Source organism: Manacus candei, unplaced genomic scaffold (genome assembly GCF_025592945.1).
Source record: "Manacus candei isolate 608988 ecotype Guabito, Panama unplaced genomic scaffold, ASM2559294v1 h1tg000162l, whole genome shotgun sequence".
NCBI classification, from domain to species: domain Eukaryota; kingdom Metazoa; phylum Chordata; class Aves; order Passeriformes; family Pipridae; genus Manacus; species Manacus candei.
Window position 1 is genome coordinate 598,174 of NW_026138210.1, and position 18,071 is coordinate 616,244.

Consider the following 18,071-nt stretch of genomic DNA (forward strand, 5'->3'; position numbering starts at 1 on the left):
GTGTTCCCATCCCATTCCTGATGTCCCCATTCCCAGTCCCTGGTGTCTCCAACCTGCTGCCGATGTCCCCGTTCCCTTTCCTGGTGTTGCCATCCCAGTTCCTGCTCTCCCCAGGCTGCTTCCTGTGTCCCCAGTGTGGTCCTCCAGGTCCCCATTCCCATTCCTGGTGTCCCCATTCCCATTCCTAGAGTTCCCAACCCAGTTCTGTTTTCCCCATTCCCATTCCTGGTGTCCCCATTCCCATTCCTGATGTTCCCATCCCAGCTCTGTTTTCCGCATTCCCATTTCTGTGTGTTCCCATTCCCAGTTGCTGCTGTCCCCAACCTGCTCCCCATGTCTCCATTGCTATTCCTGGTGTCTCCATCCCATTCCTGATGACCCCAGCCTGTTCCAGTGTCCCCAACCTTCTCCTCGTCATCCCATCCTGCTCCTGGTGTCCCCATTCCCCATTGTCTCCTGGTGTTCCCATTTCCATTCCTGATGTCTGCAACCTATTCCCAGTGTCCCCATCCCTGTCCCCAAGGTCCCCATCCCAGCCCCCCTGTCCCCATTCCCATTCCTGGTTCCCACAGAGGAACTGCCGGATGCCGGAGGAGGAGCCAGGATTTATTGCCCAAAGCAGGAGATTTTCACACCCAAATTAAAGCCTCAGGAATAATTGTGGTCCTGGGTTTCACACAGGAAAAAGCAGGAAGTTGATCCATGGGGAAGAGCCGCAGGGGGGCCGGGGTGGGTGGGAGCAGCGGGATGAGCTCTGCCAGCAGCTCCTGCCTTTCCACAGGGAGAGGGAAGGGGCGGATCCAGCTCCAGGATCGCTCAGGTCGTGATTCCTGCTGGAATGAGAGCGGGGAAAGGAGTCACCATGTCCCTGTTCCCATCCCAGGGGATGGAGCCGGCTGTGCAGCCCAGGGAGAGTAGGAACTGCTCCGGAATCCCACCTGATCCTACTCCGTCCATCCCACCCCAATCCCACTCCATCCATCCCACACCAATCCCACTCCAGAATCCAGCCCTGGTCCCAGTCCACAATTCCACCTGATCCCACTCTGGAATCCTGCCCTGAGCTGCAATCCCCTTCCAATCCCGCTCCAACCATTAGGCCCCCATTCCCCTCTGGAATCCCGGCATCCATCCTGGGATCCCTGCACAGAGGATCTGGATCCACACACGCTGCTGGGACTCACTGGTGGGCGCGGGGTCGTATCCATTCCCCTTCCTCTTCGCTATGGAAAGAAAGTGGGATCAGCACCTGTGGCACAGGATCCCCGGAATGCTGCCGGGCGGATCCGTGCCCCTTGCCGACCCCCATCCCGGGAGTTACCGGATCGGAGCTTCCAGACACCGACTGCCACGAGGCCGATGATGATGATGATGGCAGCGATGAGGGACACAGTGTCCTAGTTAGAACAGCTGGGACCGATTCCTCACTGGATGGGTGTAGCCCAAAAGTGTGTATTCTATGGCCTTCCATGCCATTTTCCCAGGAACTGTTCTCGGGGGGTGGCCTGCGAGGTGTGTTGGGTGCTCCTGTCCTCATACCCTTTTATGGAATTCCCTTCTCTGAGAATCCTCATACCCTTTTATGGAATTCCCCGCTCTGAGAGAGGGAACTAAGCATCCTTTTATGGAATTCCCCGCTCTGAGGGAATCACTGACCATTCCTGCCTTAACTGGAGAATATATAAACCTGGAGTTTCGGAACCGTTCCACCACTCGTGGGATCGGGAGAAAGGCTGCAGCTCAGCACTCTCAACCAGACAGAGACCACCACCCTCAACAGGACTGCAATCACCACTTCTGACCAGATTGTACCACCACTCTCACCAACAGGTTTTTTCCCCTCTCCCTTTACTTTGGACTCAGGGGGGGGCCCAAGGAAAACCACTTTGTTCATGCCCCAGGGTGCTGGGTTATACATTTGGGTTTTGTGGGTTAAAACCAATTGCTTGTCTGTATAATCAGACTTATTGGGCAAGGGGGCCCAAGGGGGGCCCAAGGGGGCTGGTCCAGGGGGGGAAGGGCTGCAGGGGGCGGATCCCGGAGGAGGAAACCCGCCAAAAGCGGCAGCCCAGCCGAGGGAGGAGCCGAGCGGGAGCACAAAGAAGAGCAGCCAAAAGGTCCTGGCGGTGGCTGGGCAATGGCGGGGGGGGCGAGAGCGGTTTGGGGGCCCCCGTGAGAGCCGGGGGGGAACCCCGGTAGCCGCGGAGTGGGGAGAGCGGAGAGGGGCGATCCCGGAGCTGGGGGACCCCCGGAATGCTGGAGGGGGGGAGCAGAGAGGGAGCGCCGGGCCCCTTAAGCGGGGGTCCCGGAGAGGGGGAAGGCCTTGGAGTGTGGAGAGGAGGGGGGGCCTTGAGGCGGGGTGGGAGCCGAGAGCGCCAAGAGGTTTGCGAGGGTGGGAGCCGAGAGAGGAGGGCCGGCCGGCCCCGGGAGGCAGAGTGGGGAGAAGTGAGCCCTGGGACCCCCCTGGCAACACTCAAGGGGACCCCAATGAGTGGGAACCCCCCGGAGCCGCGGGACCCCCGGCAGCCCAGAGAAGGGGGATCCCCAATGCAGGCAGAAGTGCCATCAGACCAGACAGGGGGGACCCCCCTAACCCCAGAGAGCAGAGAGGGGGAACTCCTGGGAGGGGTTTTTGGGCTGAATGTTGGTGTTTTGTGGGTTTTTATGGACACAAGATGCTTGGTGAGTCCTAGAACTGGACTTGGGCAGGAGGAACCCCCAAGGCAACGCATTCACCCCTTGTTTTTACCCCCCCATCAGGATTTCTGCTTCCAAAAGCTTGGGGGGATGGAGGAGGAGGCTGCGAGGAAGAGGAAGATGCTGTGGGCCCCCCAGGCAGGTGAGGAGGAAGTCAGTGCCCCTTTGGGTGGGTCTTTTGTCTTTTGTGACCGTCCTGCCGGGGCCGGAGTTGGGGGGATGTCCTTGGGCTTCCCTGTGGGCCGGAGGCAGATCCCCTGCGTGTCCTTGTTGGTTCCTGCCCCAGGCCCCGAGGTGAGGCCGGAGAGCGGGGAGGACAAATCCCCCCGGCAGAGCCTGGTGGGAGAGGCCGTTTTGAAGGGCTCCCCGGCGCAGGAAGGCAGCGGGGAGGAAAAGGGCCGGAGATGCCCCCGCAGGAGGGGCTCCAAAGCCAGCCCAGGGGACTGTGAGGAGGAAAGAGCCAGCGTGTGCCGGGAAGGCGGCCGGAGCTTGAGGCAGAGCTGCGAGCTGGTGGTCCCTGAGCAGCCTCCCAGCAGGGAGAAACCCTTCAGGTGTTTGGAATGTGGGAAGAGCTTCAGCAAGAGATCCAACCTCCTGAGGCACCAGCACGTCCACAGTGGGGAACGGCCCTACACGTGTGGGGAGTGTGGGAAAAGCTTCAGGCACAGCTCCACCCTCCGCAACCACTGTCGCATCCACAGTGGGGAACGGCCCTACACGTGTGCGGAGTGTGGGAAGAGCTTCAGGGACAGCTCCAGCCTTTGCAAACACCGTTGCATCCACACCAGGGAATGGCCCTACAAGTGCTTGGAATGTGGGAAGAGCTTCAGCACAAGCACCAAGCTGCTCAGCCACCAGCACATCCCCACTGGGGAACAGCCCTACACGTGTAGGGAATGTGGGACAGCTCCACCCTCTACACCCACCTTCCCATCCACATCAGGGAGAGGCCCCACAAGTGTGGGGAGTGTGGGAAGAGCTTCAGGGACAGCTCTGCCTTGACCTCCCACCAACGGACCCACCGGTAAGAGAAGCCCCGAGTGCCCCGACTGCGGGAAGAGCTTCGGCCGCTGCTCCAACTCCATCAGCCATGGGAGGACCCGCTTTGGATGATCCACAGGGACCCCCGTTGGGCACAGACCTGGTGTGCTGGTTTAAAGGTAAACCAGCAGGGGAAATGACAGCGGTGACACCTAGAATGGGATGGAACAGCTGGAATGGGAATGAGAATGCCTGGGATGGGAATGGGGACATCAGGAATGGGATGGGGACACCAGGAATGGAAATGGGAACACCTGGAATGGGAATGGGGACATTGGGAGCAGACTGGGGACACTAGGAATGGGAATGGGGGCAGCAGGAATGGGAATGGGGACACATGAAATGGGAATGGGAACACCTGGAATGGGATGGGAAACTCTGGAATGGGAATGGGAACACCTGGAATTGGAATGGAGACACCTGGAATGGGAACACCTGGAATGGGAATGGGAACACCTGGATTGGAAATGGGGACACCAGGAATGGAAATGGGAACACCTGGAATTGGAATGGAGACACCTGGAATGGGAACACCTGGAATGGGAACACCAGGAATGGGAACACCTGGAATGGAAATGGGGACACCTGGAATGGGAATGGGGACACCTGGAATGGGAATGGAGACACCTGGAATGGGAACACCAGGAATGGAAATGGGGACACCAGGAATCGGAATGGGAACACCTGGAATTGGAATGGAGACATCTGGAATGGGAACACCTGGAATGGGAACACCTGGAATGGGAATAGGAACACCTGGAATGGGAATGGGGACACCTGGGCTGGGAATGGGGACATCAGGAATGGGAATGGGGACACCTGGGTTGGGAATGGAGACACCTGGAATGGGAATAGGGAAAACAGAGGTGGGATGGGAATACCTGGAATGGGAATGGGAACACCAGGAATGGGAATGGAGACACCTGGAATATGAATGGGAACCCCAAGAACTGGGAATTGGGAAAACAGAAGTGGGATGGGAACACCAGGAATGGGAGAAGGGACAATAGGAATGGGAATGGGGACACCTAGAATGGGATGGAACACCTGGAAAGGGAATTGGAACATGTGGAATGTGAATGGGAACACCTGGAATGGGAATGGGGACACCTGGAATGGGATGGGAACAACTAGAACGGGATGGGAACACCTGGAACAGGAATGCAAACCCGTGGAATGGGAATGGGAACAGCCGGGCCCGGGCTGTGTCCCTGGGGAAACAGGAGGCCAGGCCCAAAAGAGTTAACTCAGAAATTGGGGCCTGCTAACAAGCTACCAACATCCAAGACCATCTGTGCTCATTCTGTTCTACTGACTGGAGCAAAGCTTCAGAGAATAGTACAGGAACATGTCCTAGGCCTCGAGGGGATAAATTAGAGAGACAGCAGGATCAGGGAGACATTGGAATAGGAGGAATAGGCCGGGAGCCAGGGCTTTTTCCAAGCTTCAGTGAGCGGGTCAAGAAGAATGGAAGAGAAGGAAGGTCAAGCTGAGGAAGATGAGTTGAAGCCCCCAGAGCCATGGAGGAAGAGTGGAAGTACCCTCAGGATTGAGGGCCAAGAGAAACACCGCCCCAAGCCCCGCCTGAGCTCCACCTCTACTCCGCCTGTTATTAATATGCATCGATAGATGTTGTAATCACTTGAATATGCATGTAATCCCAGCTGAAGATTGTAGAAAAATGCTGATTTTGTGTGAAGCCTTGGAGCAAGTTTGTCCAGCGCCAGCTGGCTTGCTCCCAACGTTGAATAAACAAATACCTTGCTGCTTAAAGATAAAAAAGTCTCTGAGCAGTTTCTCGGACCGATTTTTCGCATTCAGCGCCCAGTCAGTCCCAGGATGATCCCAGTCACTCCTGGTCTCTCCCAGTTGCTCCCAGTTTCCTCCATGTGGTCCCACTCATTCCCAGTTGCCCCCAGAAGCTTCCAGCATGATCCCAGTTGCTCACAGCCACTTCCAGTCATCCCCAGTGCACTCCCAGTTGCTCCCAGTATGATCCCAATCACCTCCTGCATGATCCCACTCACTCCTGGTATGATCCCAGGATGACCCCAGTCACCCTCAGTGTGGTCTCAGTTGCTCCCAGTATGGGTCAAGCTTCTCCCACCATAATCCCAGGATGATCCCAGTTGTCCCCATCGTGGTCCCAGTTGCCCCTAGCACAGATCCAGTCACTCCAAGTATGATCCCAGTCCTCTCTCCTGACAGTCCCAGTCAATCCCAGTTGCTTCTACTGTAGATCCAGTCACTCACAGTTCCTTCCAGTTGCCCCCAGCCTGGTCCTAATTCCCCTTCCCGTAGTCCCAGTCACTCCCAGTATGGTCCCAGTCACCCCCACCATGGTTGCAGACACTCCCAGTATATCCCAGTAGAGCCCTCAGCATGCTCCTAGTCCTTCCCAGTCACTCCCAGTGTGGTCCCAGTAACATTCCAGTTTCCACCAGTATGATCCCAGTGACTCCAAGGCACTCCCACTATATCCTATGTGGCCTCCAGTTGCTCCCAGTAGCCCTCGTTGTGGTCCCTGTTGCTCCCAGTCTGATCCCCGTTGCCCCAGTTCTGGTCCTGGAGGGTCCCAGTGGGCTCAGATCCTGCTCCCGGGGGGTCCTGCTGGGTCCCAGTCCTGGTCCCGGTGTATCCTGGTGTCCCAGTCCCTCCCAGTCCATCCCAGTCCATTCCAGTCCATCCCAGTCCATCCCAGTCCCTTCCCAGCCGTTTCCCAGGTCCTACCCCCGCCCCCAAGATGCTGACGGGGTCGGGGCTCCGTCTTTGGCTTCGTCTCCCTGGGCCTGCCTGGAATGAAGGGGCCGCTGGGACACTGCGGGACCTCCTGAGAGCAAAGGAACCCCGGGAGAATTTGGATACTCCTGGAATCAAGGCACAACTGGGACACTGCAGGGCCCTATGGAAAAAAAGGAACCTTGTGACACTGCGGAATTCCTGGAATCCAGGGGCCTTTGGGACATGGGGGCCTCATGGAACCAAAGGAACCCTGAGGTGTTTCCGAAGGTCATGGAATCAAGGGGCCACTGGGACACTGCAGGGCCTCTGGGAATTAAAGGAACACTGGGACACTGGGGCAGGACATCCCCCTGCAATGGCACCAAGACAATGCCCCATTTGCAAAGGGGTCAGTGCTGAGCTGAGAGGGGGCCAGGCCAAGGCAGGAGATGTTGGACCCCAGACTGGTTTCACCCCAAATGAAGCCCCTGATGGTGAGGGAACCCCTGGAGTCCAAGGCCTGTCAGTCCATGGGTTTCTACCAGAAAGGGCCAGTCCCCTTTCCCAGGGGCAGGTTCTTCCAACAGAACCCTTCTTGGAGGGGTGTGGAGATTCCTGCCTTGGCTGGGGACCCCCCAAGGTCACTGCTGGAGGTTGAGAGCAGAGATCTCCCCACGAACGCTGGTCTGGGGGAGTGTCAGAGACTGGAACAGTTAATGATTTCTGCATTCTTAGAGACTTCTGCAGGCTTTTGACTTTCTGATGGGCAGCTGGACCCATCCCCCCTCCTCCAGTGCAGAAGATGTCAAGCCCCCAAAAGGCGGGAGGAGCCGAGTTTACCACGCCCTCCACATGAACTCCACGCCAAAAAGGGGGACACCCCCCTATGGAAACAACTCCCCGCCTTGGGGAGGTGCAAAGGATATGGATATTGACTGGTGACTTTGGGGGTTTGGGGGGGATTTTTCCCTCTTCTCCCCCCACTGCCTGCGGATCCAGACCATTGCTTTTTACATGGCTGGATCCAGTGGGCGGTGACTATTTACGTTTTTACCACTCTCATCTTTTCTTCTTTCTTGCTCTCCCTTACTCTTACCCTGTCTTTCTCTCCCCTATGCATTTTTCTTCCTCCCCCGAAAGGTTGGCCTTGTTATATGACAGCCCCCAAAATGCTGCAATACCTGTTGATACAAAATTGTTCAAATAAACCTTGTCAATATGTTTTCAGACACCGATTATTCAGTGTCGTTTCACTTTAATCCAGCCCAAGGGAATTATTGATAAAACCTGAGTTACCCCCCCGCATTTTTCCTAGGGGGGGGTCGTAACAGTCACTGCTGTCCCTGTGATGTCACTGCTGTGACTGTGATGTCACTGCTGTGTCTGTGATGTCACCGCTGTGTCTGTGATGTCACTATTGTCTCTGTGATGTCACTGATTTCCCTGTGATGTCACCGCTGTCTCTGGGATGTCACTGATGTCTCTGTGATTTCACCGATGTCTCTGTGATGTCACTGCTGTCCCTGTGATGTCACCAATGTCTCTTCAACCAGATTGCAACCACCACTGTCAACCAGACTGCAGATCACCACTCTCGACCCAACTGCAACAACCACTCTTGACCAGACTGCACCACCACTGTCACCAACAGGGTTTTTTTTCCCCCTCTCCCTTTACTTTGGGCTCAGGGGGCCCAACAAACACCACTCTGTTCATGCCCCAGGGTGCTGGGTTATACATTTGGGTTTTGTGGGTTAAAACCAACTGTTTGTCTGTATAATTGAACTTATTGTATTATTTCATGAAATTGTTATTCTGACTGTTATAGATTAGGAAATCAGGGGGAATTTTTCTTCCCCTGCCCTCACTCCAAGGGAAAGAAAGGGAGTGAGCAGGGGAAAGGGAGGTCATTAGCATTACAAGAGATGTAGCCAACCTAGGGTAATGGACCCATTGGAGAAAGAGGGGGCAGGGGGGGGCTGCTTCCCTGGGTGCAGACAGGCATTTTGTTGGGGAGGGGGGCCGGAGGTCTAGCTTGTTTTTTGGCTGTTAATTCTGGGGAGTTCGGCCTCTCGACCTGCTGGCTTCGACCTGCCTGACTGTCCCTCCCGCCGGAGCTGCTGTTTCATCGGAGAGTTTTGCTTGCCCGCGGGAGAGGAGGAGGAGTTGTTTTTGGAGACACCACCGCCTGAGACTGCAGTGAGTCCCCGCCACTTGGGACAGCGGTGAGTTCCCGTGGGAGTGTGCTGCCTGCCTTCCTTGTGGCCCCCACGGAGGCGAGGACCCCCCTCATCTCCTTCTCGGCTTCCCCCGCGGTCCCGGGACCGCTCTCTGCGGCCCCTCTGCCCGCGGGGACTGACGGGCCCACAGCGCCCCCTGCTGGCCACGGCCGGGCACTGCAGGTCCTGCAGCTCCAGCGATCCCACAGCGCCCCCTGCTGGCCACGGCCGGGCACTGCAGGTCCTGCAGCTCCAGCGGCCCCACAGCGCCCCCTGCTGGCCACGATTCGGGCTGTGCCGAAGGACAGAGCAGTGTTCTTTTGGACTTGTTGTTGTGGTGGTTGTTGCTGGCGTTGTTTTGGTTCGTGTTACTGTTTTTTTGCCAACATACATATATCTTTTAATAAAGGGTTGTTATTTCTTCTGTTTTTCCACATTTTCCTCGTGTAAAGCCCCTTAATTTGACATTACAATTGCAGAGAGAGAGGAGTTTGGTCTACCTCATAACTCATCCTCTTTAGCAAGCAGTCCAGTCTCTCTAGACAGCGACAGAGGGATTGATATGGGATGGGGTAACACGGTTGGGGATGTGCAAACATTATGCTACAGGGTAAGGGATAGAATGCAGCTCCATTAAAATCTACAATCACTACACCACTACTTCTAAAATCTACCAAAGTTAAAAATTCCAAAAAGCTCTGAGGTATCACACCTCTTCTTTTACAGTTCTATCACAACTTTTTATAAGTCAATTGTATTATATTATAGAGCTCCATTTCTATGTTGGGTAGGTACACCTTTTATATATATTTATATAACTTTTATAAACCTTTTAATGCCTTAATAAAATCCCAGGGATCCTGCTTGGAACTCCCCACATCCAGAGACTGAGAGGATCTCCCTGAATAACACTTTCAGTGAGCACTGGAATCCTCAGGGTCCTGGAACCCCTGGGGGCATCAACAGCTTTGTCCCTCCAAGTGGGTCCCAATTTGTTTCCAATGGTTCAAGAATACAAAATAAACCAAATACCAGTTTCCAAAACCAAATCAACTTCTTAGTCCAGAAATCACAAGTTAATATCCAAAATACCAGAAAGGATTTCTTCAAGATTCTTTCTTTGCAACCTGAAGTACCCATAATACAAAATAAATCAAATACCTGTTTCCAAAACGAAATAAAACAAATACCAGTTCCAGAACCAAATAAACCAGTGAGTCCAGACTCCCAAATTAATATCCAAAATCATGGCTGGGCTTCGCAAAGGTAGATGTGGGAAGGGCTCTGCCCACATTTGGTACAAGCACACTGGTGGCTAAAGAGGCCAATACGAGATAGACACGTCCAGTTGCAAAAGGCAGAGCAGAAAGACTCCTTGGATGGGATGGACAGGACACGGTTCTTTCTGCGTTGTCTTTTCTCCTCGATGCTGATCCTGCTGCGTTCTCAAAGGAAGCAGCAGCGTTAGAGATGGGGTGTCTCCAGACCTCCCGACTGGAGGCCAGAGTAGACCAGTGATGAAGATCAATATGGCCAAGGCTGAGATGTTGTTTCAGGCAGTCCTTGTGTCTCCTCTTCGGGGCTCCTCTCTTGCGGCAGCCGGTGGCAAGTTCACCCCAGAGCACGATCTTAGGGAGGGGGTGGTTGGTCCTTCATCCTGGAGACGTGCCCTGCCCAGCACAGCTGTGTTCTCAGCAACATGGCCTCAATGCTTGTGACTGCTGCCTGTTCTAGAACAGATGGATTGGTCACATCATCTGAGCAGTGGATGTTTAGGATTGTACGGAGGCAGCGTTGATGGAAGCGTTCCAGGAGTCGCAGGTGGTGGCTGTAGATGACCCAGGATTCGGACCCATATAAGAGAGTAGACAGCACAGTGTCTCTGTAAACACTGATCTTGGTGCTTTTCTTCAAGTGTTTATTTCACCAAACTCTTTTATGGAGTTTTCCAAAAGTTCTCTATGCCTTTGCTAACCTGTTGTCCATCTCCCCGTCAATCTCACCATCCGAGGAGATGAGGCTCCCTAGGTAATTAAACTGCTGGACTGCTTTGAGCTCTGATTGGCCAATGGTGATGTGGGGATGATGGGGGACTTCCTGAGGTGCAGGTTGATGGAGAACTTCTGTTTTCTTTAAGCTGACTTCCAGCCCAAAGAGCTCAGCAGCCTCAGCACAGCAGGATGTTAAACGCTGCAGAGCTGCTTCTGTGGGAGCGACGAGGGCGGCGTCATCAGCATAAAGCAGCTCCTGGACAAGATGGTTTAAGGTCTTGGTGTGGGCCTTCAGCTGCCTTAGGTTGAAAGGGCTTCCATCAGTACGGTATCAAATGTAGATCCCATCCTGATCATCGAGGTCTGCCGTGGCCCTTTGGAGCATCCTGCTGGAAAAGATTGTGAATAGGGTTGGAGCGAGAACGCAGCCTTGTTTCACACCATTGGTTATTAGAAAGGGCTCAGAGAGTGCATTGCCATATCTGACTTGGCCGTGCTGATCCTCATGGAGTGAGATGATCTCTTTGAGGAACTTGGGGGGACAACCTAAACGTTCCAAAATCTGCCACACACCTTTCCTGCTCACAGTATCGAAAGCCTTGGTGAGATCAGCAAAGGTTCCATAGAGACCTTTGTTCTGTTCCCTGCACTGCTCTTGCAGTTGTCTGAGAACAAATCCCATGTCTGTGGGGCTCCTGTTGGTTCTGAAACCACATTGGCTTTCAGGGAGAATTCCTTCTGCTATAGCGGATTTTAGTCTGTTCAAAAGTATTCTTGCCAGGATTTTGCCAGCAATGGGGAGCAGAGTAATACCCCGGTAGTTTGAGCAGTCTGATTTATCTCCCTTCTTCGCATACAAGGTGATGATGACTGCATCACCAAGGTCTGATGGTATAACCCCCACCTAACTCACCCTGGGGTGTCATTCCTTTTGACTCAGTCGTTAACCCAGCTCAGGTTAATGTCTTTCTCCCCCTTAACCCTCTGAGGGTCGGCTTGACTCTCTCCTGGAAAAGCCTTTCAACAGGTCCAGGTACCAGAGAACCTTTCAACAGGTCCAGGCTACACCAGAGAGCCTTTCAACAGGTCTGATGTGCCCGGGTCACACTGAGAGGAGAAAAATTCTCACTATAATTTCACAACGTGGGGATGGTCACCATTTGACTCACCCTCAGTGTCAGTTTTGGACTACACCGATTACTCCACCACATCCAAAGGGTCCTTGTCCCTGACGCCAAAAACGTTACAACCCACCCCAGAAAAGGGGGGGGGTAACCCAGGTTCTTATTAATGAATCCCTTGGGGTGGATTAGAGTGAAACGACACTGAATAATTGGTGTTTGAAAACTTACATATGTAGGGTTTATTTTAGAACAATTTTGTTTCAAAGGTAAACAGGTACGAGGCCATTTTGGGTGTTATCATCTGCATCTCTCATCTACAACAATATGGCATAAAGAGAACCTTTGGGGAAAATGCATAAGGGAGAGAAAGGAAAGACAGGAGAAGGGTAAGGGAGAGGAAGGGAAAGAAAAGCTGAGAGTGGACAGATGTCTATAGTCACTGCCCATGGGGTCCAGCGATGGAACTTGGGAGTTGCAGCTCCCATGTCTGTCAGATGAAGTGGTGGCCTTGATCCACTGGGGGTGAGGGAGGGAAGCCCCCACACTCAGGGAAGTTATGAGTTATTATATCCATGGACAGTGTCCCGGGCCATGCCACGAACCCCCAACATCTCCCAGGCCTGCACAGAGTTCCCGTGAGGGGCAGGGAAAAGGTTTTTTCCCACCTTCCAAGGTTGGCAGAGGGGGATGGGCTTCGATGGGCCATGCCATGAACCCCCAACACCTCGGACAGCCCAGAGCAGAGTTCCCGTGAGGGGCCTGGTAAACTCGGCTCTTCTCTCCTTTCCAGGGCTTGACACCTTCAGCAGCACTGGAGGGGGAGATGGGCCCAGCTGCCCATCAGAGGGATAATGCCAAAGTCCTGCAAAAGCCGGCCAAAGCCTCCTGGCAATCCCAGAATGCAGAAATTATTGACTGTTTCAGTCTCTGACAGGTTCACACAGGAAAAAGCAGGAAGTTGATCCATCGGGAAGAGCCGCAGGGGGGCCGGGGTGGGTGGGAGCAGCGGGATGAGCTCTGCCAGCAGCTCCTGCCTTTCCGCAGGGAGAGGGAAGGGGTGGATCCAGCTCCAGGATTGCTCAGGATGTGATTCCTGCTGGGATGAGAGCGGGGAAAGGAGTCACCATGTCCCTGTTCCCATCCCAGGGGATGGAGCCGGTTGTGGAGCCCAGGGAGAGTAGGAACTGCTTTGGATTCTCTCCTGATCCTGCTCTGTCCATCCCACCCCAATCCCACTCCATCCATCCCACACCAATCCCACTCCAGAATCCAGCCCTGATCCCAGTCCACAATTCCACCTGATCCCACTCTGGAATCCTGCCCTGAGCTGCAATCCCCTTCCAATCCCACTCCAGCCATTAGGCCCCCATTCCCCTCTGGAATCCCGGCATCCATCCTGGGATCCCTGCACAGAGGATCTGGATCCACACACGCTGCTGGGACTCACTGGTGGGCGCGGGGTCGTATCCATTCCCCTCCCTCTTCCCTATGGAAAGAAAGTGGGATCAGCACCCATGGCACAGGATCCCCGGAATGCTGCCGGGCGGATCCGTGCCCCTTCCCGACCCCCATCCCGGGAGTTACCGGATCGGAGCTTCCAGACACCGACTGCCACGAGGTCGATGATGATGATGATGGCAGCGATGACGGACACAGCCACCAACACCGGGCTGGAATTCCAGACGGATTCCGGCTCTGGGAAGGGCAGGAGGGGCAGGAGGGGGAGGGTTACCCCCATCCCCCTCTCCCACACTCCCAAATTCCTCCTTCCCAAACCCCCAGTTCCCACATTGCCCGTTCCCAGCCTCACCCCAGGCGAAGATCCCGGGCTCCGGCATTCCGGCGTGCTCCACCCGGCACCGGTACTGCTCCCGCTCCCCCGGCAGCGCCTCGATCCTGGCCCAGCTGTGGAAGGTGCCGTCGCTGTTGGGAACGATCTCGCCCCACTCCGTCTCCTGATCCCGCAGTTCATCCCCCTTCAGCCAGTTGATCCCGATCATCCCGGGGTAGAATCCGTACACGCGGCAGGACAACGTCAGGATCCCGTGTTCCTCTTTCCCGGACAGATGGACATCGGGGGGCTCTGGAATGGGATAAGAGTGAGATCCATCCATGGAATTCCCATGGGAATGGGACTGGAGTTAGATCCATCCACGGAATTCCCATTGGAATGGGACAAAAGTGGAATCCATGCATGGAATTCCCACGGGAGTTGGATGACTCAGATTCATCCATGGAATTCCCATGGGAATTCCCTTGTTCCTCAGTTCCACCCTCCCAAATCCCACATTCCCAAATCCCACATTCCCATGGGAATTCTGTCTCACTCACCTTTGCGCTCCAGCGCCTCCCACCCATATCCAACGTATTTCTGGAGCCATTCCACACAGCTCTGTGCCAGCTCGTGCTGAAGAGCCTCGTACCCTTCAGATTTCCATTTCCTCTGGATGATCCGGGCAGCTCCATCGGCCGCCATGAAGGTCCCAGTCTCCGGGGAGAAGGAGATGAAATCCTGCCCATCAATGCCGTACCGAAGGGTTCTGTGGACACTCCTGTCGGACAGGAGGTCACAGCCAGAAAGTTGCTGCACTGTGTGGAGACCTGGGGGGCGGGATCGGATCCATGGAGACCCTGGAATTCCAGCCCTGTGGAGCCCCAGAGTCTGATGGAGACACACAGAGCCTCATCCCAGCCTTTGGAGCGCCTTGGATCCCCATCCCAGCCCCACACATCCCCCATTCCCCGGCTCCCCCCACTCACCCCCACTCCAGTTGTACCAGCCCTGTGCTATCTCCAGGTTGTCGGCATCAATGAACCGGTTCCTCTCATTGATCTGGGTCTGTCCATCCCAATATCCTGGCTCGGCTCCGGCCGCCATCCACGGCGTCAGCGGCTCCGTCCGGCCCCGCTCGCTGTTGTAGCGCACGAAGGGGATCCCGTCCACGTATCCCATGGACAGGAATTGAGGGATCCCCAGGCTGGGCTCCGTCACCGCCACATCCAGGTAACGCAGGGAGTGGAGAACTGGGGGGACACGGAGATTTGAGAGGTCTGGGGGTGTCCATGGGTCGAGAAATGGGAACTGGGAGAGCTGGGAGAGCCGGGAAGAGGGTTTGGGGTTCCCAGGGAAGTTGGTGCAGGGGGTGTCAGTGCTGGGGTAGGGGGTGCCAGGGGTCCCACTGCACGGGATTGAGGGTTCAAGGAGGTCCCGGCATCAGGGAAAAGGGAGATACAGGGATTGGGAGAGGTGGAACTGGGGGGTCCAGAGGGTCCCTCTGCCCAGCAAAGGGGGTCCAGAGGTCCCCAGGGTTGAGGAAACAGGGTGGGGAGATGTGAGATGGCCGGGAATGGGGGTCCAGGGTGTGCCAGGATCAAGGAAAAGGGGACATCTGGGAATTGGGAGAGGTGAGATGGCCGGGAAATGGGCTGCAGGGGGATCCCAGTGCCCAATAGGGGCGTGCAGGGGGTCCCAGTCGCAGAGAAGGGGGTTCAGGGGGGACTGGGTGGTGGATAAGGGGGTTCAGGGGGGTCCTTGTGCCCAGGAATGGAGGTTCAGGGGGGTCCCAGGGTCAGGGGAAGGGGGGTGAGGGCACTGTGAGAAGTGGGATGGAGGTTCAGGGGGTCTCTGTGCCCAGGAAAGGGGGGTCCAGCGGTCCCTGGTGTTGAGGAAAGTGGGGGCTGGGGGCTGGGAAAGGCGGGAATGGGGGTCCAGGGGGTCTCAGGGTCAAGGAAAAGGGGGCTGTGGGGACTGGGAGAGGGAGGATGGCCAGGAAAGCAGGTGCAGGGGGGTGTTGGTGCAGGATAAGGGGGTTCAATTGGGTCCTGGAGCTGGGGATGGGGGTTCAGGGGGATCCCAGTGCCCAGGAATGAGGGTTCAGAGGGGTTCCTTCCCAGGAATGGGGTTCAGGGGGGCTCCCAGTCCCGGGAATGAGGGTTCAGGAGGCCCCAATGCTGGATAAGAGCATTTAGGGAAGTCCAGGTGCTGGGGCAGAGGGTCCACGGGAAGGTCCCAGTGCCAGGAAATGGAAGTTCAGGGAGGTCCCGGTGCCCAGGAATTGCGGTCGAGGGCGTTCCCGGTGCCTGGGACCCCCCTGCAGGAAGCACAGGGAGGGGAGAACTGGGGGGCGTCACAGAGATTGGCGGGTTTGGGAGGTTCAAGGGTCAGGGAGCTGGGAGAGGTGGGATTGGCAGGAAAAAGGTCACAGGGGGGTATTTGTTGAGAATAAGTGGGTTCGGAGGGGTCCTGGAGCCAGGGATGGAGGTTCAAGGGGTCCGGGTGCAGGATAAGGGGGTTCAGGGGGGTTTCCGTGCCCAGGAATGGAAATGAGGCGGTCCCGGTGCCGCATAGGGAGGTTTAAGGGGATCCCGGTGCTGAGGGAGAGGGTGCAGGGGGGTCCCGGTGCCCGGAAATGGAAGTTCAGGGGGGGTCCCGGTGCCCAGGAGTGGGTGTTCAGGGGGGTCCCGGTGCCCAGGAGTGGGTGTTCAGGGGGGTCCCGGTGCCCAGGAATGGGTGTTCAGGGGGGTCTCCTTCCGGGAATGGGGGCTCAGGGGGTTCCCGTGCCCAGCAATCGGGATTCAGGGGGTCCCAGTGCAGAGACAGAGGGTGCAGGGAGGTCCCAGTGCCTGGAAATGGAGGTTCAGTGGAGTTCCCGTGCCCAGGAATGGGTGTTCAAGGGGGTCTCGGTGCCCAGGAATGGAAATGAGGCGGTCCCGGTGCCGCATAGGGAGGTTTAAGGGGGTCCCGGTGCGGAGGGAGAGGGTGCAGGGGGGTCCCGGTGCCCGGAAATGGAGGTTCAGGGAAGTGCCGGTGCCCGGCAATAAAGGCTGAGGAGTTGCCCGTTCCGGGGGTCCCACTTACCCTCGGGCTGCCCCATCGAGACCCCCAGGAGCGCCAGGAGCGCCCCCAGCCCCAGCGCTGGAGCCATCGCGCTGCTCCGCTGGCCCCGCTGGGCGCAGTTCGGGAGACGCGGAAGCGAAAGTGGCCGAGGGAGCGCGGGGGGCGAGCACGGGGGAATTGCCGGGAATGCCCCGGGATCCCCTTCGGGACCCCTCCCGGCACCGCCCCGGGTCCCCCCGCCACCCCCGGGCCCCCTGGACGGGCCCGAGCGGCGGGACCCCCGGGCCGGACCGAGCTGAACTGGCGGGCCCTGCGCTTAAACTCGGCCTTAAAGGCGCCGCTTTGGGGCCAAAGCGGGGGAAGCGCCGCGATCAGCGGATGCCGCGGGGGCGGGGGGCGATCTCCCTGGGCAGTGCCCGCCCTGGGTAGCCCCCACTGCCCCCCGCAGGGGTCCCGGGGTCAAGGCAAAGGGGGGCTCCCAAAGCCCCTGCCAGGGGGGAGCGGGAGCTGGGGCAGGAGCTCCGTGGGGAGAGAAAAGGGGGTGACAGCGGGATGGGGGTCCCGGGGGGGCACACACGCTCCGGGGGGACACACGACCCCCGGGGACCCCTCTCAGCTCCTCCCACGGGCGGAGGCCGAGCCCCAGCCCAGGGAGACGAAGCCAAAGACGGAGCCCCGACCCCCGTCAGCATCTTGGGGGGGCGGGGGGGGCAGGACCCGGGGAACGGCGGCGGCTGCTGGGAAGGGACCGGGATGGACTGGGATGGACTGGGATAGGCGGGGACAGTCTGGGATAACCTGAGACAGACTGGGACAGACTGCCGCCAGCCTGAGCACATCGCCAGGGCTGTTTCCCGTAAACCGCGGCCGGCTCAGCACAGGGAGCTGGGATTCTGGGCCAAGCCGGGCGGGCACTCGGGGAGGCGGTGGCGGAGCTCGGGCGCGGCCCCGGCGCGGCTGGAGGGGGCGGGAGGGGGGTCCGGCGGGTTCGTCCCGCCCTGTCCCCTCCCCAGGGCCCGCGCAGGGAGCGGCTGCCCGCGGGCTCCTCCTTCCCGCCCAGCCCCGGCGGGCTCGGAAGGAGCCGCTGCCGCAGCAGCGCTGCCTCGTCCCGGCTCCTCTCGCCCCGACCCCTTTGGCTGCCCCGGGCCCGCCACTGGTCCCGCCCGGGGGGGACCGGCCTTGCAGCCGCATCGGCTGCTGCCACATGGCCCTGCTGGGGCAGGGCTGGCACGGGAGGGGCTTGGAGTCCCTGCCAAGCCGAGCCGGGCTGGGACTGAAAGACGCGGACCGGGATGGACCGGGCTGGGAATGTACTGGGATGGGGATGTGGGATGGACCGGGATGGGGGTGTTGAGCCAGATCGGGGGGGTGGGGGCTGGGCTGGCCCAGGATGAAGCAAGTTTGCATTTGAGCTTACTTCTCTCTTCCCAAGATTGCTGTG

At 57.4% G+C, this 18,071-nt stretch overlaps 1 protein-coding gene across 14 annotated transcripts in view; it reads right to left on the bottom strand.

Moving 5' to 3' along the window:
- Positions 1-16,952, bottom strand: part of LOC127463464 (class I histocompatibility antigen, F10 alpha chain-like) — a 237,011-nt gene extending 220,059 nt beyond the window's left edge. For 4 of the 14 annotated variants that reach the window (XM_051772929.1, XM_051772933.1, XM_051772931.1 and 1 more), the window contains exons 1-5: positions 16,652-16,951; positions 14,554-14,817; positions 14,125-14,394; positions 13,604-13,876; positions 13,418-13,488 (exon numbers count right to left, since the gene is read on the bottom strand). In XM_051772929.1, the coding sequence (XP_051628889.1) occupies positions 13,418-13,488; positions 13,604-13,876; positions 14,125-14,394; positions 14,554-14,817; positions 16,652-16,718 (945 nt within the window). In that variant the 5' untranslated portion in view covers positions 16,719-16,951. Of the gene's footprint in view, positions 1-562; positions 834-1,184; positions 1,224-1,321; positions 1,359-12,615; positions 12,890-13,240; positions 13,280-13,377; positions 13,489-13,603; positions 13,877-14,124; positions 14,395-14,553; positions 14,818-16,651 lie in introns of those variants that run through there. The other 10 variants (XM_051772924.1, XM_051772919.1, XM_051772923.1 and 7 more) reach the window with 8 other exon arrangements.
- Positions 16,953-18,071: the final 1,119 nt, after the last annotated feature.